This window comes from Canis lupus, chromosome 9 (genome assembly GCF_048164855.1).
Source record: "Canis lupus baileyi chromosome 9, mCanLup2.hap1, whole genome shotgun sequence".
NCBI classification, from domain to species: domain Eukaryota; kingdom Metazoa; phylum Chordata; class Mammalia; order Carnivora; family Canidae; genus Canis; species Canis lupus.
In genome coordinates this window covers 42,469,398-42,496,574 of record NC_132846.1, presented here as the reverse complement: position 1 = coordinate 42,496,574, position 27,177 = coordinate 42,469,398, and the positions used below count along the sequence as shown (strand labels likewise).

The window sequence follows — 27,177 nt, the reverse complement described above, 5'->3', positions numbered from 1 at the left end:
AACCCAAAAGGAGATAAGTCAATGTCTTTACCCAACCAAGTTTCATAATCTAATGACAGTGAATGCTATTATAAATATACCCATTAGGTGATAGTTAAATATCACTCATTCAATCACTCACTCAATCTATACTTACTGAATACCTACTGTTTGCCCAAATTGATCTAGCTTCTGATTTCTGATTTACAGGTAAAAAAAAAAAAAAAAAAAAAAAAAAAAAAAAAAGCAGCCTCCGGTCTCCAGGAGCTCACGATACATTAAAGACAATTAGGTAAACATATAATTATAACACATCATGATAAATGCAGTGATAGAAGTTAGTATAAACTGCTATGAGGATATGCATGGGATGCTCCTAATTTAGGTGAGGGTAGGAGCTGGGTGGAGATTATCAGGAAAGACTTCCTGGAGCTGGGATGTATGAGTAGAATTTTAAGGGACAATTTCAATTTAGGTAGTTGAAGAAAAAGGGGAAAATCAGAGAAAAAGGCAAGTGTAATTCACAGATATGAGGGACCCTGGCAACTGGGAAATGGCAAAAAGGGTGGCTGAAGCTAATTTTGACCACGATAGGGGGTGGTAAGAGGAATACTTGATGAGGTAAGTAAGGGCCAATTCCTTAGGGTTATGGAGAGCTACTGAAAGACTTTAAGAAGAGGAATAGCAAGATTACATTAATATTCTAACAAGTTCATTCTGGTGAGCAATGTAAAGCTACATTAGAGATAGTCACAGAGTAAACGATAAGAGTAGAGAAACTAGTTTGGAGATTAATGTAGTAATCCAGATGAGAAATCCAACTAAATCACTGGAAGTAGTTCTGGAGAGAAGGGCATAGGTTATAGAGATACAAAAGGGCAGAATCTAGGGAAGAGGACTTAGTTTATGATTGGTCATAAGGGATAATAAAATAACATCCAGGTTTCCAGTCTGAGTCATTGCATAGTGTTATATATTGAAATAGTGAATGAAGGAACAGATTTGGGAGCTGGATTATGTTCAAGGTGCTTATAACTTTGGAGATAAGGTCTATAGATAGTAGATGCCAAGGTAGTTACTGTATTGTAACAGTAATATATATGAAGCTCCTAGAATTACCCTTGACCAAAGTAAATGCTGTATAAATAAAAGCAATAATGATCATAAATGGTGATGATCATTTTTAAAAAATATTTTATTTATTTATTCATGAAAGAGAGAGAGAGAGAGAGAGAGAGAGAGAGAGAGAAAGGCAGAGAGAGATACAGGCAGAGGGAGAAGCAGGCTCCGCTCAGGGACTCAATTCAGGATCCAGGGATCATGTCCTGAGCCAAGGCAGACTGCTCAACCACTGAGCCACCCAGGCATCTCAGGTGATCATTATTATAACAATGGTTGATTATGAGATTATTTGTGGTGATAAAACCGTTGTGGATCTATGCTTTCTAATACAGTAGCCACTAGCCACATTGACTACTAAGCACTTGATGTGTGGCTGCTGCATAAAGAAACTAAATTTTAATGGAATTAATTTTAATGAATTTAATTTTAAAAGTACATGTGACTACTGGCTACAGTGCTGGACAATGCAGATATATAGTGAGAAATGAAATGAGAATCTGAGAGTGAATCAAATTGATCATCAACATGTAAGGAACAGTAGTAAAATAGTCAAATAGGCAGGAGGAAAAGCAGTATAGAGTAGTACTGTCTATAAGCACAGTTGAAATTCTCTTCAGAGGATGATTAGACGTAAGGAGGAGTTGGTAGAAGTGGTTTTCTGGAGGAAGGTAGAATGGAGCTATGAAGTGTAGGAGGGCATTTCAGAATGACAAAATAGCTCAGATAATGGCTAACAAGACAGAAGGAGTATAACAAGAAGGTTTCCCTTGACTGGAGTGGTAGGGAATAAATGGCCAATTGCCCTTGTTTGCGAGGGACAGAGAGGGTTCCTGGAATACAGAACTTTCAGTTTTAAACCAATAATGCTAGGATGTGGTACCGTTAGTACTAAAATCAGGAAAGTCCTGGGCAAACTGGGAGGTGTTGGTCATTAGAAAATAATATTAGATAAATAGCAGCTGGCCAAAGTATAAAGGATGTTGGGAGAGAGTCATAGAGGCATTTACTCTTGATACAACAGCTCAGCTGTAGGCCAGTATAGATTTTTTGATTAGAGAACTGATGGAAATTAAAGTAGTGCTTAGGAAGATTAGTCTGATTTAAGAAGAAAGAAGGACTAACAAAGAGAATCCAATTGTTTAGCTACTGTAATAATCCAAGTCTGAGATGATTAGAGCTTACTTATCCAACGAGAAGAAATATAAATTAATTCTATGTCCCAGGGACTCTATTAGATTTTATATAAATTACAATTCTCCCTGCAACCCAGATGTAGAAACTTTGTAACTTTAGAAAAGTTGATTGATTTGTTTAGGTATTCACTCACCATTTCCTAAGTATTTTTTGAATGCCTCCTATAGGATTTGTCAAGCTCATTGTTTTATGAAAGCCAGGATTTGAAAGTAGATCTGGCTACAAGGTTCATTGTATGTATTAGAAGAATTAAAAGGAGACAGTTCTTTGTCAAATATATGCATAGCCTATATCTTATTTTTAAGACACTTAAATCAACAACTTAATAAACTTGTTATCTATGCTTTAATATTTCCTCATCTTAAACTTCAAAATTCTCATGCCTTTTCATTGACGACCTTTTTGTATTTCAAATGATCAGAGTAGATGTGGCAGTATAAGAGGACAAGCAGAAAATTCACTAGTGTCAACTACAATAGTTTGTTTAAAAAACCTTTTTATTACGGAAATTTAAAAATGTATGCCCAAGTAGAGAGAAGTACCTATAATCTTTATTTTTTTAAATGGCAATCAATTTTTTTTCCAAGAATGTTTTGATTAGATAGATTTATTAAATTTTCCTGTCAAATGTGCTTTTCCATTACCTTCATAGCTGGTCACTTATTTGGATGTAAAAGAAAAGTATGTACTTAATTTTCTTATTTATTTATTTTTGTTTAGAGCCAGAGGGAGAGGTGAGGGGAGGGGCAGAGGGTGAGGGATAGAAAGAATCTTAAACAGGGTCCACACCCAGTGGGACTCCATCTCCCAACCCTGAGATCTTGACCTGAGCCAAAATCAAGAGTCTGACACTGAAGGGGAGGTGGGCAGGGGGTGGGGGTGACTGGGTGGCAGGCACTGAGGTGGGCACTTGACAGGATGAACACTGGGTGTTATTCTGTATGTTGGCAAATTGAACACCAATAAAAAATAAATTTATTATTAAAAAAAAAGTCTGGACAATCCACTGACATACCCAGATGCCCTCTTAATTTTCTTATTTTGATCTGAACAATTTATATACTCTAATTACTTTTTAAAAATTCAAAGGTGAAGTAGGAGTCAGGAAAAATTGGTAAGCAGCAGTTGTAATGTTTTTAAAAGATTCCATTTCTAACAGATTTCTTCACATCTCAAATTTCAACTATTATGTACAAACAGAATGAAAACAGTAAACATAAGAGTGACAGGAAAGAGTGGAACACCACAGAAAACTTACTAAAATAAATAACAGATTATTTAAAGATTTTCTAAGTAAGATTTTGTAAAGCAGAAAATCTTCATGGTCAGTTCACAGTGTAAATCTTTATTTTATTAGTTTCTTCCAATGTAAATAGTTTGTAGTTCTGCTGGTGGTTCAAAAATAACCCTATTTTTTCTTTCCTAAGAGGAAATGTTGCAGTATTTAAAATCTAGTTTTTTTCCTTCTCTTCCATTTTTCCCTCCTCTCTGGAATATGTAGATGTACTATCTGCAATTCAACTGAAGTTGCCATTTGCAGAAGCTCTAAACTATCTTGGTTAGCCAAGGTTTGTTTAGATCAGAACTGGTGTTCTAAAAGTGTGTTGGGTTCAAAGGGCAACTGTTTTGCATACTCCAACTTAAAAATGCCACTGTTTCTTTAGGTAGCTAACAATTCTTAGGCATTAAAATGAAAATAAAATTAAATTTTGGTCTCTGTCAACATTAAAAATCAATTTAACTTCAAAATTTCAAATTATCTAAATCAATCTTGCTACTGGGAAATCTAAGTCATTAAAGATAAGGGTGTAAAGGCTTCAATTATTATTATTATTTTTAAATTTACTGTTACATATCATAAAAGACATATCTAGTATATATTTCAGCTTTTCAAATAAATCAGAAAGAGTACTATTTCTACAAGGAGATAGTACTAATTCTGGTTTTTGTCTAAGCTAAGTGAATTCTGACGTAATTTTATCAAAGGATTTTAAATAATTAACACTGCTGGAACAATGCTGAGCAAAGCTGAAATTAGCTGGGAATTTGGAAGGTGAGTTCTTTCTTTTTTACCTTGGCTTGAGTATGAACAACCTGTGACATTGATCTCATTTACATTCATGATATCCTATGCATTCTAAATGTGAAACCAACTCCAAACGTTAAGACATAGCTAGCAGATTATAATTACATTTAAAGAAGAAATAGTAGGTGTTTATAAATATTTATTGAATGACTAAATATAAGAAAAATAAGAATAATAAATTATAAGAGGGAAGTCTTTCGAATATTTCCTTGAATTAATGCTTTTTATCTTATAGATACAGCTATATCCTCTCATAAAACCAAAAACTATATGATCAACCTGAACCATGTAAATATATACTATGAAAATATAAGACTATTGCATGCTATGAGAGCAGATGACTTTTAATAACTCCTGAACAGCAGAAAGCATGGTATTTAAGAAAAAATAATTTTTTACACTCATTTGGAAGCTTTATGACTTAAGGCAAGATAGCTAACCTCTTTGAGCTCAGTTTTCTGGTTTGTAAAATCAGGATTATGATAATATCTTCTCTAAATAACTGTAGTGAAGACTAATTGAAATAAGATAAGTGAGATGTCAAACACAGAACTGGTCATATAGTAAGTGAATTTTAATTTTTACAAAGAGGCTATCACTACATGGAGTATAATATTTGCTACCCAGTATCAGTCAGGTAAGGTTAGAAATTATCGTGTTCTTCAAAAACTTACAGATAGACTCATTTTTGAATATGGCTTATTTTTTGTTCTTATGAATGTCACAGAAGATAGTGACATGAAATTGATAAAATCAATATGCTACATTAGGTACTGAAGAATTTATTCCTTTAGTAGTAAGGTCAGTGAAGATGGTATAAACATGAGAGGAAAAAGAGATTGAGCTATGGAAGGTCTGGCTACCTCCACTGACGCTATAAAATAAAAAATACACTTAACCAACAGTCCCATCAAGAGGTTTGCATATGAAAAACTGAATCATTAGGAGATTTCTTGAAATTCTAATTATTAAGACTCATAGTCTAAAATTTTATTAAACAAGTGTTTACCAATTTAAGATGCAATAGAAAAAATTATGGAAGGTTATTCTGTCCAGAGGGTTATCAAGAATATTAGATTCTCAAAGGACTTCTACATGGTATTATTGGTCTTCAGAGTATCATAAATTAAACATAAACACCACCTATGGAGTCCACAGAGATGTGGCATTGGGAATATAAAAACCCTACCACAAATGACAAAAAGAGAAACACATTTCATGACAAATAAATAAAGCTAATGTGTCACAATGAAAGTAACAAATCCAGATAAAGCCAGGGTTCATTGAAGAGCTGAGAGAGCTATGGAGCAAATGCTATAGCATACACAATCCCATCCCTCCCAGGAGCCAGTTCCACATTCCAACCTGAGAACCCTCCTATACACATGCTGTTACAGAGAAAGTAATACCCTGATGGATGCTGTAGGCTGTGATTGAAGATGATGCCAATGGTAGACTTCTTATACACTCTCATGGGAAATGGAGAATTGCCTGGATGAAGTGTCAGAAAGAAATGGGTTATATATTTTTACACTGGGAATAATAATCCTGGGGAATTAAGAAAAGACCTATGGAAAATGTGATGAGATGAAATTAATCTTGTCTCTCAAAAGTCTGCTGATACCACAAGTAATTGATTTGCCTTTCATTATTTTCCTTTCCCTACAGATATACATTCCAAGAAGAAACTAATTCTCTACAAAATCTGTTTTAAGAGAGAAAAAAAGCTAAAATAGCTATAATTTGCAAAGGAAAAAATTAAAGAAGTTGGCTGTAATACTGTTGATTCAATAAATTCAACCTTGTGAGACTACTAGTTTAGTCATGCTATTTCTTTTAAAGTCAAAAGATGCTATCCTGCCTGTGGTTCTGCATACACTACCTGGAAAGATAGTGCTATCTTTCTGTGTTTTGCATGACATTTTTGAGATAATATTTCTGCTCTCAGAATTAAGCTAACAGTACTGGCCTGTTCATGGTAATGACAGTGGCCTGCACAAACTAAATATGTGTAGAATATGTGTTTTGTCTATAAAAAAAATAAGATCTAAAAATTCATAGGATATTACAGTCCTTTTTTTTACTAGCCATATTTTGAGGCACAAATACTCTTTTCTCTTAGTTACTTGAAAGTGCCCCTGCTTTGGAAAGTAGACTTAAGGAGATTCAAAATATGTTACTATTTCAATGAATCTGTTTCACAAAAACATGTGCTATGGTTTTATATGGTAAGAATAAGAAATTAGACCCTTAAAAAAAGCAAAAATCATAGCTTAAATGTCATGTAAAATATTTTGTTAAAAGAACATGAATCTCATCAGTGATTATAAAATTAATCTTCCAGTTTATAAGAACCTTATAAAAATACAAGTATCAAGGAAACTATTTTCCTGAGTAACCTAATGAGTTTTTTAAAAAGGAATGAATCTTCCATTTTTTACAAAAATAGGGAAATCATATTAACTTTTCATTTAATAGCTATTTTGGGATGCTGTGTCTATGGTAATGGGACTAGATTGTCACTAATTTAATGTATATCTTCAGCTATCAGAGAGACCAACACAGGCCTATAAACCAGAATCTTTGTCTTTAGTCAATATTAGTTTAATAGCAAATTACCTGGCTCAAAGGAATGTTTATGGAATTAAGGTGGTGGTAACAATCAAGCTGGCTGTTCAGACTTAAATCATTTATTTCTACATGATATAGTGACTGCCAAAAAAAAGTTACTCAGAAAACAGTATGGTATAAAAATATAGACATTTCCTCCTGAAACAGCTAACTTTTTCCCTTCAGTACCCTCATCCCTTTCAGCCAAGTGCAAAGTGCAAGGCAAAATAAATTAAGGCAAAAGGAAAATAAAATAAAAATGGTGAGGGCGAGCATGTTGTTGACCATGTAAGATAATACGTGCAAAGTATACCTCAGATACACTATAGGTAGATGAGCACGAGGGAAGCCGAGCCTGGTTTTGCAGTGAGGAAAAGAAAACACTGTTAAAGAGGAAATGATAGCATAGTAAGGGTCTCAGAAGATTAGATGGCTCCATCACCAACACATTTGCCAGATAACAAAACAGCCTTATTAGCAGATCCTTAAGTTTGAAATTTCAAGGTTCAAGCTGTTTCAGGAGAAAGAACCTTGGGATACAAAAATACCTAGCTTAAAAAAAAATCCATTATGGAGACTCCCTCTGATCAGATCTGGTGTGATCTTGCTGAGAAGATGCTCATTAAGGTTAATTAGAAAGGAGAACATTGGTCATTTTTCTCCTGTGGTACTACACTGATCTTCGCTGGTTTAGTAACACCAGCAAACTATATGTGAGATTTATAGGATGAGGGCTCTACTGTACATCTTCATATATTTTTAAAGAGGGCACCAGAGTTGGCTCAGTATTTCGATTCTGATGTCCTGTTCCTATTATTCCATTTGGAGTACTACTAAATCTTCATTAATATAGTCATATATTAATATATGTCAATAAAAACACCATTGGAGACATAAAAACTGAAACACAAAACTCTTGTCCAAACCTATTTTTTATCAAAATATTTCAATAATTTTTTAAAAGTTATTTTATACTCAAAAACATGTTTAATCTTCATGCTTTGAACTGATAATTTTCTGGCTTGTCTTACTTTCTAGATTATCACACTGCCACATTCAATTCTTGTTAAATTTTTAAGTATGCATTCTCTAGTTACAAATTCTTCATGAAGTTATAAAATACAAAGTTAGGGTGGGGAAATGAAGGTACAGAAGATGGCACAGTGAAGGAATCAGAAATGCTCTTATTATCTGATTTGTTCTTTGATTGTATTTCTAGCACCCAGCACAGCAGAATATAGTAGGTGCTCAATAAGTGTTTAATGAATAAGTGAATATAAAACTCTTTTTCTTCTATCTTTAAAAAACTGAACTGTGTGAAATAATGTTAAGAAAATTTTCTATTTACCAACACAAATATCTGTGATAAAATTTTATCACTGCCCTTAATAGGTTTCTTTGAAGTATTTTCTAAAATATGGTCAATTCTATACATATTAAGAAATCAAATATTTTTTCCAACCATATACATATCTAATTTTCTTCAGCAAGGTGTTAGTTCTAAGAAAACTTTGCTCTGCATGCATGTTTGTTCTGTCTCTATATATCCATAAAACTGAAAACTTTATCTTTCAAAACAGTTTGAGTCTTATCTTTTCCCTCCCCTCACTTCTCCATTTTTTATTACTAGGGAAATTTACTGTTACTAAAGGAGATCTTTTATTAGTGCCTTATTTTTGCATAAAAGTCAATTCTGAGAATGGCAATTCCGCAATAAGCATTAAATACCTCACAGTGTGTGTCATTTCCACTTCCATGATGTCTTAGGTACTGTAGGCAATTTTATAAGTATTAGATGAGAATTTTTTGTTCTAAACACAGATAGGTTTTTGTTATTCAGTAGAAGTGAAGCCTCAGAATTGTATTAACTATAAATGTTAAGCAAATTCCAATAAAGTGAAGGGTAGCAAAATTAGCCTGTTTTCCAAACAGATAATACTAAAGTTGATTTACTGTCATTTTCATCATTACTGTAGACTGGTCATATTTATAAGACATCATCTACCAAGATACTCAGGATGTTACATAATTATTATAAATTAAAGAGTAAATAAATGCATATTATTAATATGAGTTAGTGCCAAAACATCAAACAAGGAGTACTTATTAGGAGGCTCAAATAATATTCTATAAAAGACTCTAAAATTTGTCTGAGAAAGTAGAGTATACAAACTGATGTTTACCTATTTAAAAGCTACTGGATGTTTATGTAAGGACTAGTGTTCCAGCTATTCTTCCTTACTTCAATCAAAGTTGGCTAATTCAATGTAGATGCCTTTTAGATATGGTGTATTTCATCATGTCAGGGTGTCTTTACCAGTTGTACAAAATTTCCTATAGATGGTATGATTTTTCAGTGCAATTAAATATGAGAAATCAAAAGGTGGTCTTATTTTTATAAGACCTAATGAAGCAATAAACAAAAATGTGGTGTATAGGAAAAATACTCCAAAAACATATTTTTAAAAAGTTTAAGAGAGCAAGATTGGAACTTATCTTTTTACTCTAAATATATGTGGGAGGCTCCTCAAAGAATTATTATTTATAATCTATACTTTATCCACAGGACAGTTCTATATTTGAATGTTTTATGTTTAATGTTTAATTCCATGGTACGTTTACTCTGTGTGTGTGTGTGTGTGTGTGTGTGTGTCTGTATGATGTGAAAAAAAGAGTAGCTAGAAAAAAAATGGCAAACAGATGAATAAAAATGTAAAGGTAGACGATTTTAGGGTATTAACTCTTTTAGATATATGATTCCAGGCAGAATAATCTGAAACCACCACCCCCCAAATTGAGCAGCTCTTCTTTCCTCAAGCTCTAAAATGAAGATAATTTTACAAGGCCTCTATTATAATAACTTCTCTGTCATTGTCATTTTGACACACTAGCAGGTTGTAGCAGGTCTCAATAAACTTTTTCTGTAAATAGATAGTAAACATTTCTGGCTTTGTGTGCCATATGGTCTTTGCTATAACTGTTCACCTCTGCTTTGTAGTGCAAAAGCAGCCACAGATTATATGAAAATGAATGAATGTGGCTGTGTTTCAATAAAACTTTATTTTTGGACACTGAAATTTGAGTTTCATATGCTTTTAACATGTCATGTAAAATGATTTAAAAATGCAAAAATCATTCCTAGCTTGCAGGCCCACAAAGAGAAACAGGATTTGGCCAAGGGGCTATAGTTGGCTGACCCCTAAGTAACACCATTAATTTGATGAATATAAAAATGCAAAAAAAGCTCCAAAACACTTTATGTGCCAATAGTCTGTTTTCCTAAGTCATTTTCCCTTTTATTGTTTGTCAAGTCTTTAAAAATTAACATATTTGGTTACCCAAAACCTATCTATATATTTGTAGCTGAATAGAAATTTACTATCACATTACATGACTGAATGAAAACATAAAATTTGTGGCTTTGTGGTATTTTATTCTTCCTTTCTTGTCTTTCTACTTGTCTTTATTTTATGAGCATTTATCTTCTTTTTCTCTGAATATTTTAACACTCAAGCTTTTCAGGGCCCCATCACTCTTTAACTAATTACCTTCAACTCTGCAAACTTACATTGACTTTTATTATCTAAATAAAGTATTAGAGTTTGTATTATCTTATGTTTTCCAATTCTCAACACTGTTTACACTGTTTTTCAACCTTAAGCCTAACTTTTAACATTCTTCTGACTAGATTAATGTATTTGCTTATTTTTTTCCTTTAATTTAAATTCAATTAGCCAACACAGTACATCATTAGTTTCAGATGTAGAGTTCCATAATTAACTCATCAGTTGCATATAATACCCAGTGCATATTACACCATGTGCCCTCCTTAATGCCCATCACCCAAATACTCCATCCCCTCATCTTCCTCCCTTCCAGCAACCCTGTTTGGTTTCTTATAGTTAAGAGTTTTTCATGGTTTGTCTTGCTCTCTGATTCTTTTCCATTCAGTTTTCCTTCCCCTATTATCCTCTGTGCTATTTCTTATATTCCACATGAGTGAAACCATATGATAATTGTCTTTCTGATTGATTTATTTCATTCAGCATAATACCCTCTTGTTCCATCCACATCGACGTGAATGGTAAGATTTCATCCTTTTTGATGGCTGAGTAATATTCCATTTGTGTGTGTGTGCGTATGTGTGTGTGTACCACATCTTCCAAAATATAATTTTTTTCTTTATGTGGGATTATTTTCCCACCATTCTCAACAAATTAGTCTAAGGATCTGTAGTAACTTTTCAGCCATTAAATTAGGCAAACTCTGCTTACCAGATGATAATTTGTAAAGGTACAAGATGATAGCTTTATTATTATTAAAATTGTTAAAAACTCTTTTGGGGCTCGGAATACTTCTGCTTTGTATCATTATAGAAAATGATGATACATTATTAATTTATAATTCAAGAATCTGACATATCCTACTTTTTGCTATAGAGTTGCCAGTGTAGGATAAAGTATATTTTCATTTGAGAAATAAAATTTAATATTATTCCAAAAGCTATATCTTAGAATATTCTACCTTATCATTGTCTGTAATAAGTAAGGATGCAGGATTCTTTTCTCTCTTAAAAATAATGTGTCATATAGATGATACCAATTGAAGCTTTAATGATTTAATTAAATACTTATCCCAAACATTTGAATGATGTCTCATTTTTCCAACTATTAAATAAAATATTTAAGTGCACACTCGGTTCTGAATCTTTCAACCTACTGAATTATTTAGAAATGTTTCAATGAATTAAAAGGCACTGGCATACTTGCTTTTGTGTTTAGATGCTTACAATAAATTTTCACAAAATGGAATGGTCATTCCATGCTGATTTATCTCATTTTAGAAACAAAATATGTTTAAATAAATAGCTTATGGAACTGAGAATAGCTTTATTCTGCTTCTAAGCAACAATTTTTAACATGCAAGGCTTATTTTAAGGCATTCTGGGGTAATGAAAATTAGAAGGGGAGAAACTGAACATTCAGCTAAGTATTTGATATGCGTCTTCTCTAAGCTGAACTCTCTAAAGACACAATTTGACTTTTGATAGTTTTCTTCTCCAAAATTTTCTAGTTAATGAAAATCTTAGAATGATATACCTCATATTCAGTCTTTTTTAGAAAAAAAGATAATCAGAACAAAATGTGACCCAGTGAAATGAAACAAAAGATGAACACATTGGAGTTAGTCATTAATATATTGTACCATGCAGTACAGGTGTTGACAAAAAGAAATTGAAAAGTGGCATGATATAACTCAATTTTTGAAGCATAAAACTTTTAATTTAATTCTAATCTAACACTAACTCCTTTCCATATAGACTTTAACAAGTCTCAACTTTCTAGTCTTGGTTTGACAGGAAAAAAAATCACTTCTCATGATTGGTTACAAAGAATTTGACACTAAAGACATTTATTAATATTGTCAGAATCTTTTTAGGGCTTTCTAGAATAATATTCAGGTATGTTTAGACTGAATCAATCATAAAATTCATACTAATCTTTTTTTAAAGATAGTGGAATAAATTCTGGGAGTGGTTATGGATGACCTTTCAAATTCTGTAAGAATATGCATAGAAAGGAACGACTGGCTCACAAGAAAGTAGAAAATGAGACACTTGCATTAATTGTTAAATCACTTAATTTAGAAATGAGAAATGAGTGATTAATACTATAAAAACAACTTTAGACTGTAGTAATCAGAAATTTAGTATAGAAATATATATAACTATGTATGGTACATAAATTAAAAACATGCTGAGAAGCCAGAGAATTATCATATCACTATAATTGTTTATTCTACTCTTTGTAACAAAACTATTATAGCAATATGAATTAAATGTATGGCAATAATCTTGGGAGAAGTAAATCTAGGCTGGGATTGATAGAAACTTTTTAAAAAGCTGCAGGAATGGAATATCAGAGTTAAATAGAGCTAGGAATTATTTACTGTAATAATTTACCTTTTCTTCTGCCATTTTTACACCATCTACCGTTTTAGAGATTTTATTTCCATTTCTCTTGAAAAGACATATTCAGGAGAAGGACTAAGCATTCAGAGTCTGAGCTATGGGTCACAAAAAATACCATTGTTAGTACTGCCTATCTGACACAGATGTGGCTTTACATATGTACAGTATGGAGTGGCTTTAAGTTATCGTTCTCTTTCAAAGTGTTGCCTTAGGTATATTAGCCTTTATCTCAAGTTTTTATAAGATGCTATATGACATTGAAGATGTTTACTGCCTAAATTTTTTAAACAAAAAAATCTTATAGCTATTCCCAAAGAGTTTGAATTAAGAGAAGTCTATTAACTTAGAAAAATGTGTCTACTTGCCAGATTACCTATGATGATACTTTAACATTAATCACTTTCCTTGACAAATGGAATCGAATCATCAAAACTCTGTCACTTGGATCTAGCCAATAATTTATAATCCTGCTGACAAATCCCACAAGGGGCAGATGACATGGTCAATGGAAAAGCTCCAAGTGAAGTCTCATGAAAAGATTCTCAGAAAATTATACAATTGTGTAAGAAACAGATTTTGAAAAGAAAATTTTTATTTTGCACTGGAGCCATAAGTTTATTAAATCAATTACAGTGTTATGTGGCTTAAGTGTCTTCTGCCCTGCCAATTTAATCTTTAGTTCATACATGTGAGCATGAAGCTGCAGCTAGTAAAGAAAGAAAGAGGGAGAAAAGAGACAGAAAGTAAAAAAGATGGAATGAGAGGACAAACCAATCAGCTTTGGCATTACCAGTCACCAGAAGTTTAGGGAAAAAAAAATCACCAAGTGAAATCGTACATTTACTCTGAGAGAGTATCCTTTCACATTGCCTTCTAGGTGATCTCTGAGCTCCTCCAGCTTTCGATGGAGCTACATGTAAACATCAGAAAATGAATTGAAAAAGCAACTTGTTCTCTTTTCAGTTTTCCTTTTTCCTTTTAAAAATAAGATCATAGCGTTATACATTTCTCACTGCCTTTGGAAAACCATTCAAAACATCAATGATCTTTGTATAACACAAGAATACATGCTCAATAAACCCGTGACTAGGAAGCCAACATCTTATTTTAATTGTAGCATCTTTTCTCACCAAAGTGTTGGAGAAAACAAATACTGTAACTATCCTTATAATCCACTAGAGAGGCACATTAAAATTTTCTATTTGGTAGAAATATGGAGTAACAATATTTATAAATTATGAAATTTGCCTTTCTTTATCAAAGAAAGCAGTTTTTGATTTAAGGCTGAAACCATATTAAAGTAAACATATTGAACTCGAACATGTATCTTTGATCTTATATATATACATGTGTATATACATAATCATACTGTATATACACTTAAAAATAATAATCACACAATTATAAGTTGAAGCTCTATACAGCCAAAAGCTGAACTTGAAGATAATTAAACACACGCGCACTTGCACACTCAATCCAGTTTATTGCAGATGGTGCTGCACTTATGGATGCCAGTTTATCTTTATTTCACTATCAATAATTTCTAAGAAGTTATGTCACACTTCACTTTTTCACTTGAATCTGACTCATAATCCATAGTCTAAACAACAATGGACTATCTTCCTTTAAAGACAAAGGTAAAATATGACAGATACCTCACAAATAGACAGTGAGGAATGCTACTGGTATATCATTGGGACACATAGCTTGTATTTTTCTGACTGAATAATTTTAACTTGCCTTGATTTTGAAACAGGCATATAATCAACACTTCCCATCCCCTCTCATTATTCTTAGTGAAAAAACATTAAAAACAAAACAAAACAAAAACACTACCCAAAATACAGCAGTGTTAGAGAACAGAGAAGATGGCTTGTCTGGAATAAAGGACACAAACATACTACACATCCTCATCCATGTGCACCTATGTGCGTGCACACACACAAATAAATAAACAACAACAAAAAAGTAAAAATAAGAAGGCAGAAGAGGCAAGGAGAGGAAGGAGTGCAGAAGTTAGTGCTTCATAAATTGTTACATGGAAATAAATAGGAGGTGTATAAAATTTTGAATTGACTTAATATTAGGCCTCAAGGTAGTTATTGAATTTTGAGACATCCCAATGTAGTGAACTGTCTGTCAGTTTGATTAACAGTTACTATTGCTGTTAGGACAAATGGGATTGAGATATAAGTAGTAGTTAATTTGGGGGGAAATTCATCTACACATTTTAAAAGTCCAGCAAATTTTCTAACTTATATTTATGGTGGCAGCATTTAAAGTGATCAATGGCTAAGTCTCTTGTTTCTAAAGGGTGATAACTGGCTTACCTTTTCATTGTGATTGAATGTTAGAGTATCGAGTACCCAAATGTATTGATCAAATAGATATTTAACAACTAGCAAATGGGACCATTGGATCAGAAATTTTTAAATTGTGTATTAGAAGATCATATACACAAATGGGCAAACATTTAGATATATGGTTTCTATTGATTGTTATGTCAGTTTTTTTACTTAAAAAATCAAAGGGGATTAAAAGTATTTAAACACTATTAAGTTATATGTGAGCCCATTATACCAACATCATATAAATTTTTTTCTAATTCTTAAGATTTTATATATATATATATATATATATATATATATATATAATATGTAATACATGAACTAACTCATAATAATTATTTTTTCTGGAATGAACTACAAATGGTAATGACACTAAAATAACATTTAGTTACTTTTTATAAAAAAAAGCAAAAAAGGGAGATAATATTCTGAAAACAAATATTAGTTCTCTGTGTAACAGGAACTTAACACATAGTGACATCAGTCAGAGGAACGGTTTACTCTAGAACCCCAAATTATAGGCACCTGTAATAAGACAGTTGCCCTTTCTCTTGTTTGTGGTGCCATTCAAAGCTAGTTATTTGGCAGCTTGCCTTCAGCTGGTTGCTCTATGTGTAGCTGAAACAAACAAACAAAAAATGACCCAACAGCCAATAAAAATATTAAAATAAAAAAAAATGGGATGGTGAAAAATGGAAAAAGCCCCCTTCCTCCCACCACCCTCCAAAAAGGAAGAAGTGTAGGCTATAGACGAAATCTTGCCAAAAAATGTTAGAAACATATTTACTTTGAGGGATCCAACTCTACTAGCAACTCCTTTGCTTTCATCCGGCCGTCTAATTTGCTACAATGAGGGAAGATGGGTAAAAAAGACAGAATAAAGAAAAAGTGAACTTAAAAAATTTTCTACACATTAATAAGTAAAACATGCAAAAACATCATTTGACTCTTTGAGGTATCTCTTAGGAAGCCAAGGAGTTAACTAACCCAGAGGCTATACGACATGCTCTGCAAATAGGCTGGTCACTAGAATTGTCTTTATTATAGCACTATTCCTGAGATTAGGAAATGGGCACTTACTTTTGGTTATCTTGGGGACTTCTGATGTAGCAGTATCTGGAGGAGTGTTACATTTGCATTTGGTTTATGAAAAACAAAGAATTACAAATATACCTATGCAGAGAACTTTGTCTCTTTAAGTGTTATAGTGTCTATTTCATTGTAATATCAGAAAACATCAATGGTATGACTAAAACATGAGTGTTCCCTAAGTGGAAAGATCAGTTCTAACAAGCATCATTCTTGATAGGTGACAGAGTGAAGCTCCTCTGCTTGCTGACCCAAGCACTGAGGTTTTACAGCTGTCACTGAGATTCCCAATTAAACAATTGTGCTGCCCAACCAGAAAATTTTAATGCCAGACCAATGTTAAATAGATTCACTCCCTCAAAACTTTAATTTCAGTTGAATTTTCCTTTTGGGTAAGACAGGGAAAACTAAAACTATTTACAAAACTGGTTTCACATCACTATATACATGAAATAAGGAAGATTCTTAACACAAAGTGTTTCATTAGATGAAGTTACCAATTAGATTTTTTTCTTTTTCACAGAGCTGTAATAAGAACTAATATTTGGTTAGCGAGGAAGACAAACCAAAAAAGTAGGGGAAAAGGGTGAGGAAGCTTCAGACCAAGTGCTTTTATGCTATGGGTCCTACCTGTGCAGAATGATGGTCTCCATTCAGACCAGCATAGGTTAAGTTAGTTGTGATGCTCCTGGTTTTGTTTTTGTTTTTGTTTTTAGGACACAGAAGAGGAAGCATCAATGTGATGTGATACTAGGTTCCCAGTGTCAAAGTCCTCAGGAAAAATAAGAAACCTGACCATACTAGAAAATTATATTTCCTGGAGGCAGGCTATAGATCATCTTATCCCTTTCAGGATCTCTCTGGTAGTGTATGGAGATTGCTTAGGAATAATACTGAGAAAAGTGAATTTTTCTTTTAAAAAAAAGCATCTTGGTACATAAGAATTATGTCAATTATGTTTTACTTGATAAAGTTCTTACTAATTCTTCAGCATTACCTACATGTTATATACCCAAAAGATAATCACCAATTCTCATTATTCTTAGTCTAACCTAATTCTTAAAATTAGAAACAATGGATACTAATTAGAATGGTAACACCATAAGATAGGGCTTCTGAATGGGCAGTGAATTTATAATTTCTAGTCTTTCTCTAGTGCTATTTTCTTTGATCTCAGAGAACATCTTTATAACAAAAACTATTTCCCATTTTAAGTGGAGACTCACTATATCGTGATTATAAATAGGTAATTCCTACTAAAAAATACAGTCAAATGCCTCATGCTGCTTTCTGAAAACTTTCAGAAACTGAAGATTTTCAGAATTGTTATCTAGTAACAAGTGATCACCATTTTCTACATTGTCTTTTATTTCTAGAAGGCTTAAAATTCATTAATTTTGGCAACATGAGATACCTTCCTCAAGGTTGTTAATGACAAATCTAGGAACAACACCCACAGTTCCTGACTTCTAGTTTAAAGTTGTATTCCCTTTATAGGCCTGGAAATAAATAGGTTGGAAAAAATTGATGCTTATAAGAAGATGTATATGAATACATCTCTATCTTGTGTGTTTATATGTCTCTCTTTCCACTGATAGAATAAATTTAATGTATTTATTTATGGAAGAAGTTTTCCTAAACCATTTCAGATCCAAATGCAAGTGCAAGTACAGAAACTTAATGAGTTATAAGAAAAGTCACCCATGATCTCTAAATGTGAAACATAAACTATAACCAATTTATTTTTTATTTATTTTTTATAATACCAATTTAAATAAAGATTTGGGAACAGAAAGCTCAAGCTCACCTGTCAATACTTGACATCAATTTTCTGTATATAAATCTGACTTAATAAATTTGAAACTGTCATAAAAAAGAAGACTTAGAAAACCAATGTGGTTATTATCAAAGCCAGAAGTGGTTCAAGTGTTATGTGATTTTTTTTGTGTGTGTGTGGCTCTCAAACCAGGTATGCAAGCAGATACTGAAAAACTTGAAAAAGAATTTGAAAAAGATTTGTCTTATAAACTAATATTTGATAAACTAGAGAAAAGCAACATCAATAGATTTTAGTTTAATACTCTCATTTATTCTAGTCAAACCTTAATCATCAATTATGATGGGGTAGTGTAAATAAAAGAAATTCATAGCTAATCCAAATGCCTGATTATTACTTTTCTTTGATAAGAAGTTAATCACAAAAGATTAGCATTTGGATGACATAAATTACTCTTCATGATAATTATAAAAGCCTTATATCATTAGCTAATTTTATGCACATTTGTCTATGAGGCTAAACATTCTGCATCAGTAACTAAAAGATGTTAAATTGCAAATGTTTTTATTACATATAGGATCGTTGCAATATAAATGAAGTTGAGAATTGGATGTAAAGAATTGTGGGGCTTATGTTTGGCTAAGATTATTAGTTCATATATTTGAAAATTAAAATGTTGCAAAACAAAAAAATGTTATCACTAATAATTTTTCTACCCTGAAGAAAACATTTTATAAGTATTTCATTGAGATCTCAAAAAATATAATCAGAGGGTCAAAAACATTTTAACTTTCTATTCAGCCTGTCAGCTAGAATATATATAACAAAATATCTATTAAAAATAGTCTGAAAATAGTGCAATGTATCACCTCTTTTGCAACCTTCCAGGAATCTTTTGTCACAGATTAATTATGGAGGAATCTATCCTCAAGGATTAATTACCAAGATGTGGCCTATAAAGCAGTGAAGATGACTCTGCAATACGTATTTACCGTTTTTATAAGAACTTGAATTCTAGAAATATGCAACAAAAGAAACTGCTTGGATGCTAATACAATACAGGTTGTTGATTACCTTTGATTTAGCCCAATTCTCTACACCTGAGCTTACTGTAAAATCATTTCCACTGTTAACAAGGTAGAAAATTATCCTATCCCATCCTCACCTCTCTTGCCAATAAGTAGTTGTAAATGTTTTATTTGTTTTTTTATTTTTATTATTATTATTATTATTATTATTTTTATGATAGTCACAGAGAGAGAGAGAGAGAGAGAGAGAGAGAGAGGCAGAAACATAGGCAGAGGGAGAAGCAGGCTCCATACACCGGGAGCCCGACGTGGGATTCAATCCCGGGTCTCCAGGATCGCGCCCTGGGCCAAAGGCAGGCGCCAAACCGCTGCGCCACCCAGGGATCCCTAAATGTTTTTTTTTTTTTTTTTTAATTTTTATTTATTTATTTATGATAGTCACAGAGAGAGAGAGAGGCAGAGACACAGGCAGAGGGAGAAGCAGGCTCCATGCACCGGGAGCCCGACGTGGGGATTCGATCCCGGATCTCCAGGATCGCGCCCTGGGCCAAAGGCAGGCGCCATACCGCTGCACCACCCAGGGATCCCGATCCCTAAATGTTTTATTTGTATTAAGCAAACATGCAGATTTTGGAATAGAAACTCAACTTTTTATTAATTTTTTAAATAAACTATAAAATGAAATAAATGTTAGGCTTGTAAAAGCCACACTAATTTAGGTGCCCATATCATTGGGTGTATGTATTTATCCTTCTCTTCAGTTACTATAGATTTGTGAAAAAATTTGACAAAAGATTGTACATATTCTGTGTTTGAACTCAGGTCTAGAATAGTTCAGGGGTATTCTGGAGACATATCAATAGAAAAATGCTCTGCTACTATTAAATTCTCTTTCAGGTCTTTTTATTAAAATTAGGCTCTCATTTATGGAATGTCTTCTTTCTCTCATGATATTTTTTTTTTATTAATTTGAATTAAAATGACACAGATTAAACAAATATTTTTCCTTTTTTTTCACCCTAGGAATTGAATTACTTTATTTTTAGAATTACCTAATTTACATTCAGAACTACCTTGAGAGAAAAATATTTCTAACCCTATTTTATTATGCTTTTTTTTTTTTTTAAGTATGGCTATCATTGAGAGGAATTAAAACTTTTTTCTTAGAAATTGTTTATCTTCTAATCATTACCACTCAGGATATATTGGTAAGCTATATTGTTTCTGGTAGTTATGATTTGGAGGAGATTTTTAAAAATATTTTACTTGAGAGTAGATTTTTAAAAAAGATTTTATTTATTTATTCATGAGAGACACAGAGAGAGAGGCAGAGACATAGGCAGAGGGAGAAGCAGGCTCCATGCAGGGAGCCCGATGTGGGACTTGATCCCGGCACTCTGGGATCACAACCTGAGCCAATGGCAGATGCTCAATTGCTGACCCACTCAGGTGTCCAGATTTTTTTTTTTAAGATCTTATTTATTTATTCATGAGAGACACAGAGAGAGGCAGAGACATAGGCAGAGGGAGAAGCAGGCTTCCCACAAGGAGCCTAAGGCGGCACTCGATCCCAGACCCTGGGATCACACTCTGAGCCAAAGGCAGATGCTCAACCTCTGAGCCACCTAGGCATCCCAAAAATATTTTACTTTGAGAGCTCAAAATTTAATACATTTGTAAATAAATACTTTTTGGGATCTGGTTAATAATACTTCATTTCACTATGCTTTAGCTCTTTCAATAAAACTATTGCTTCATCATAAAACAATTCAGTTTCATTTGTGATTTATTAAGGCAAAGTAAAAAAGAGGGAAGGAAGAAATGAAAGGAAGATAAGTGATAATTATATGTCAAGGAAAAAGAAACACTTTAATGGATTTCTGGAGAAAAGCAATATGATAATAAACTAAACTAACAAAAGGATTAAGAAGATCAAGGAAAGAGTTGCAAGGTTAAGGAAATGAGAAGTCAAAAACCAGAATCTTGGTAGCAAGTCATACATAGACCCACCAACCTATTTCATCCTTAAAAAATTTTTTTATCCTTAGGAAATCCTTCATTTTTAAGGATCTGATTTCTCATGGTATATTAACATTTGAAATTATTTATTTATAGTTTATTATGGATTTAATTTTGATCTTTAAGTTTCTATAATAGCTTTGATTCTAAAACAATCTATACAAAATTAGACTTTAAAGCAAGTTATTTCCTGCCAGAGCTTATTAATGTAATCCATGTTCTTTTTTTCCAAATTTCTTAACTCTCTAAAAAGAAATTATGAAGTCCATAAATGGTGTGATATAAAAGAGTTATTAGGCACTTTGAAATAACTTTTAAGTAGTATAGTGTATGTTATTAAGAATTATTTATTATTTGTGTATGAAACAGAAGAAAATTTATTTTCAAACTTCCACTGAAATATGATATAATTTTCTACCCAGCAAGATTAAGAATAGAATGGCTTAGCCTAGATATAAATTGCTTGGGTATAAACACAGTTATAAAAAATAAATAGTTGGCTTTATGAAGATTTGTTATAAATCTGAAAAGCAGGCAAAAGACATCTCTGTCATTACCAGACCCTATTTAAATAATGAAAAATTTTCTTTTTCTGGTTTAAAAAATAATATAGATTATAAAATAACTTGCAATTATATCCTTATGTGGTACTGTTTTCTATTTTTCTAACCACATTATTTTATTTTGAGCATCTTCCCATGTCATTAAATTTTGCAAAATATGTGATTTTTTGGGTTATATAAAAAACTCATATATGTATGTATAAGTTATTTAACCATAGATATTAAGGTTGGTTCTAATTTTTTATAAATATTAATAATGCTATGATAAATAATCCTGTACATAAGTCTTTGATAGCTTCTTTTATAATTTACAAAAATAAATTTCTGGAAACTATGATTGATTAAAATGTAAGAAGAATCTTAAGAATATACATGTATATATATCCTTATACATAATGTTCACTTGAAAGGTCACACAGATTTATATTCCTACTAGTGTCAATAGGAATACTCATCTCACTGCTTATTATAGCATAGAGATTATAATTTAAAAATGGTTATCAATTAGATTGCACAATTTGCATTGTTTTAAATATTAAATAGATTTCTAGTGAGAGGGTACATGTTTTCTGACATTTCTTTGCCAAATTTATTTCTTTTCATAAAATGGCTGTTCTGCTCTTTAGTTATTTTATTTTATTTTTTCCTGAGATTAGAAGAGCTCCTCTGGGCTCTTTATCTGATCTTTTTTGTTGTATAATTTTTTTTTTTTTCACATCAGCTCTTCTATAAGGTCCTTGAGAGCAAGGCTAATATGTCTATCTACTGCTGTATTCCCAACACCTAGCATAGTATTTGACATATATTGCACTAAAAAAGATTCACTGAATAAATTTCTGAACTAATGTATTGTTTTGTTTTTAATGTAAGTAAAATGAGTAGGGAGAGCAGGTAATCATGAATTTTTGGGCAAGAAAACATATGACCAATTTTAGATTATATATCATTTTACAATATAAAAACTAGAGATTATTTTAGTTTGGGATATGCTCTGTATTGAAGTCCTAAATGAGACACAGCAGTTAATTACATGGATTTGAATCCTGGATCTATGTAATCAATTCCAAAATCAGCTACGAAAATAATGATGACACAGGTTATCTCCGTTCAGCTGCTTTTTGCACAAAACATGCCTAAAACAATTAAAAGTAAGTTTAAAGAGAGCAAAGCAATTAAATGGAACTGAAAGGTAGTATCCTTAATTTCACTATTCTTTGTATTTCTACAGTTCTTACTTTCCTATCTTCTTATAACTTGAACAGAACTCCAGTGGTTACCAAGAGAAACCAATATTCCATTTAAAAGACATAAGCTTGATCTGAATGAGAAAGACCTTAAATGAGGTTAGAACATTTCCTGTTGATAATCTCTAACTTTATGTAGCAGCATGGAATGCAAAAGCTGTGATTAATAAATGTAAATTACTTTATATTAACTAGATATTAATATAACATCAGAGAAAAGGGCTAACAAGAATGATCATATTTGTTCAGTCAGTGGAGAAATTTATTTCAAAGGAATGGGATTATAGGCCTACAGGGGACTTTAGAAGCTAATTAATTTAATACCAGGGCATTACAGAAATAGAAACTGAGGTCCATTTGTTCTCAAAAAGTTATAAGGTGGCAGACTAGGGCTGATACTCAATATTTAGTGCCTCACAGTGCAATTACATACTCAATGTCATGAAATTTTCAAACAATTTCAGATCCATAATTTTTATTTTTTATTTTTTTAAAGATTTATTTATGAATTCATGAGAGACAAGATACTGAGAGAGAGAGGCAGAGACACACACAGGCTCCTCACAGGGAGGAGACAAGATACTGAGAGAGAGAGGCAGAGACACAGGCTCCTCGCAGGGAGCCTGATGCGGGACTCGATCCCAGGATCAATGATCTGAGCTGAAGGCAGGCACCCAACCACTGAGTCACCCAGGCATCCCAAAGGATTCATAATTTTTAAATGTCTGCCAGTAAATCAGTCAAATGCAAATGCTAAACTTGCTTCTTCCATAATATCATTAAACTGAATTCATGAATATGCAAAAATAATCTGGTTTTGATATCCATATAAATTATAGGAATCAAAAGCCTAAAAGTTCTGCATACACTTTCAGAGGTAGAAAATACAAGCTACTAAGTTTAATTAAGAAAAGACTAAAATATTTAACTTCTGGAAGATTATTACACCATTGTTTTTAACTGGGAAGTAGGAAACACCTAAAATATCCAAGTAGAGGTTGGCAAAAAAAAAAAAAAAATGAGGCTTACATCTACAAAGTAGAATGCTAAACAATAAATAATAATGTTGCAAAAGATAATTTTTAAAAATGTAAAGTTCATGACATAGGAAGATGTTCATATTACTAAATGATTAAAATAGGTTAAAGTATTATATAGTTTATTAATAATAGCTAAACTTTATTGAGTACTTTCTATGTTTCACAGACTATGATAAGCTATTTGCATTTTAAAATTTAAATCTTAAAAACTCTATGAGGTAAATAGTATTATCTTTCATTTAAAGATAAGTAAATTATAAACGTAAGTAACTTTCTGAGAGCCACACATTTAATAAGTGATAAAGCTGATATTCCTCACCAGGTCTGTCAGACTCCAGTATCTGAGCCCTTAATCATTGCCTTCCCATTATTATCCATTTATATAAAATATTTGAATTTATAGAAAAAAATAACAGAATAATACATAGCAAAATTTAGATGTTGCTATTTATTAAGGGTAGTCATACAGGAACTCTTTTCTTTTTTTTTGCTGTAAAATGAGCATATATATTGCTTTTTAAAAAATGAAATAAATTAAAAAAGACCATGCCACTTTCAGACTATCTAAGCTGTAAAACTGTTAACTCCATAGCTAATCATTTCTGGTTACCTAAATCTTCTCAAACTAATCAATATTCATTTGCAAGCTCAGATTTCAGGATGGCAATTATACACTTGACAGTTAAGTTATACTCAGCTTCAATGATGAACATAATTCTGTGAACACTGAATAATTAGAAAAGGATCAGGGGAATTCCATTTTCAATTTTCATGACATATAAATGCAGAGGGGACACTTAATTAGATGAATGAAGAAACAGAAATTAATGTATAATCCTGCATACTTAGCAGAATGTCACAGAATAACCATTTAAAATAATTTGTAAATTCAAAATTAATAGCTAAAACATATTGTAATTATCGAATTCCAGTTTTATCAAAATACGAAATACTTTACCATAGTATGTAGTACCTTTCTCACTAAAAGAGTATGAGAACCTTCCTTTATTTGAAGCCTTGAAAATCTGTTTTGCTATAAAGCCAGATTAAATAGCAAAACATACCTGTTACAGAGGAGAAAGTAGGCAATAATGAATGAGAATTATGTTTACAGGAGTTAGGCATTTAATGAAAAATAAAAGAGCTTGGTGAGTATACAGAATGCCAGGTGAGTATTTATATATGTCAGTATTAGCCCAATATTGTCAATCTGATTTTTTAAGGAAAAGCTGAAAATTTCTATTTTTATTTAAAGTCTCACTAAGATTAAGTGTTCTAAGCTAATTTAAAAAAAAAGAGAGCCATTTCCAATTATATTCCTAATATAAGAGCCATTCAGGCACCTCCCACACCACCTTTGTTAAAAGCTGCCCAAACCCTCTTACAAAGGAGGTGGCTGGTGCCAGCGAGTGTGGCCCACCATGGGGTACAGGCTAGACCTGGCAACCAGAGGGAGCCAGGCCTGTTCTGCTGCAAAGGCTCATTCCCAGGCTGAGTGAGGGATTGGCTCTGTGTGGCTGAGGGACATCACAGTCCCCGGACCCCCGGCAGCCAGAGAAGAGGGGTCTGGGATGCCTTTCACAGCAGTGGCTTAGAAGTGCAACTTTAAGGGTGAAAGTCTTCTCTCATTTTTAATCTGGGAGGAGAAACTCTGTTTCTTGCCCTAGAATTAATCTGGATCACAGAGTCAGGTGAATCATTTGTAAGTTTAAGCATAGTACTGGTGGTCATTTACATAAAGGATACAATCTTGGACTGAGAATACCACCATAACATTGTCTCAATGGAAGATACTATTCAGCATATGTAATTTTGACCTAGGATATTTTCAAGAAACAAGCCAGTTTACTCATTTTATTGTACTAGTGACCCTTTAAGTATGGCCCATGGACCTATGAAGGATCCTCTTCAGGGATCCACAAGGCCAAATTATTTTAACAATAGTACTAAGACATTATTTTCCTTTTTCACTGTACTGACATTTGCACTGATGGTACAAAAGCAATGGTGGGTTGGCATCTTAGTGCAAATCAAGATAGTGGATCCAAACAGTATGAATAATCATTGTATTTTTCACTACTATGTACTAATAGTTAAAAAAAAAACAAAAACTAACAGTTTCAAAAAAGAAAAGCTAGTTTCATTTGACATTGTCTTCAATGAAACAGTAAATGCTAGTTTAAACATGTTCCTTGAGTATGACAAAATGGAAAGTATGAATAAAATATTTCCACTGCATACCAGAGGATGATGGTTGCCTCAAGGAAAAGTACTTCTGCAATGGAGATGTAAGCTGAACTAGCCAGGTTTTGCACAGAACACTATTTTTATTTACTTGAAGGAATGAAAGAATGACAAACTATGATTATCCAGACTTAGATGTTTGGTAGAAATTTTCTCAAAACTGAATGAAATGAGCCTGCCAACTGAAGGAAAACAGATAGGATTTGTTGCCTTTCTTCCCCCACAAGGATAAAATTCTAGCTTTTAAGCAAAAATTAGAATTGTGGGAAACATACATCACCATGAGTTTGAGAGCTTCCAATGCTTCCAATGCTTTTTTTTGATCAGTGTGGTGGTTAAAAAACAAAGACAAGTTTTTGGTATAATATAATGAAAAATGTCAACATTTGGAAGAACTTATATTTTCTCAGTGACCAACAGATACATTCCAAAACCATGTCCAGGTATAAGATCTATTCAATGTTCAAAATGGACCAACAAATTTTAACATATCAGAGCATAGTATAGTCTTTGAGGGGGTTTTATATTTCATACTTTTAACTAGTTAGTTAAAATTAACTTTTAACAAACTATCAATTGTAAATTTTTGGTGTAGTGTCAAAAGAATATCCATGATTATGTGAAAACACTAGTCCTTTCTTTTCTGACTACATAATTGTGTGAAACTGAATTTTTTAAATATTCTTCAAGCAAAACATATCACAACAGATTAAAGTACAGAAGCAGATGTGAGAATTCAGCTGTCTTCTATTAAAGTAGACATCAAAATATATTTGAAAGATATAAAACAATGCCATCCTTTTCCACCTTTTTTTTTTGTTTTGGAAAATATTATTTTCTTTTTTTTTTAAGATTTTTAAAAA

At 32.4% G+C, this 27,177-nt stretch overlaps 1 protein-coding gene across 16 annotated transcripts in view; it reads right to left on the bottom strand.

The window, feature by feature from the left end:
- Positions 1-27,177, bottom strand: part of GPHN (gephyrin) — a 625,629-nt gene that overhangs the window by 174,185 nt on the left and 424,267 nt on the right. For 9 of the 16 annotated variants that reach the window (XM_072838965.1, XM_072838966.1, XM_072838972.1 and 6 more), the window contains one exon: positions 16,098-16,154. The exons of the other annotated variants lie outside the window; for them this stretch is intronic. In XM_072838965.1, coding sequence (XP_072695066.1) covers positions 16,098-16,154 — 57 coding nt within the window. The remainder of the gene's footprint in view (positions 1-16,097; positions 16,155-27,177) is intronic. 16 annotated transcript variants of the gene reach the window in all.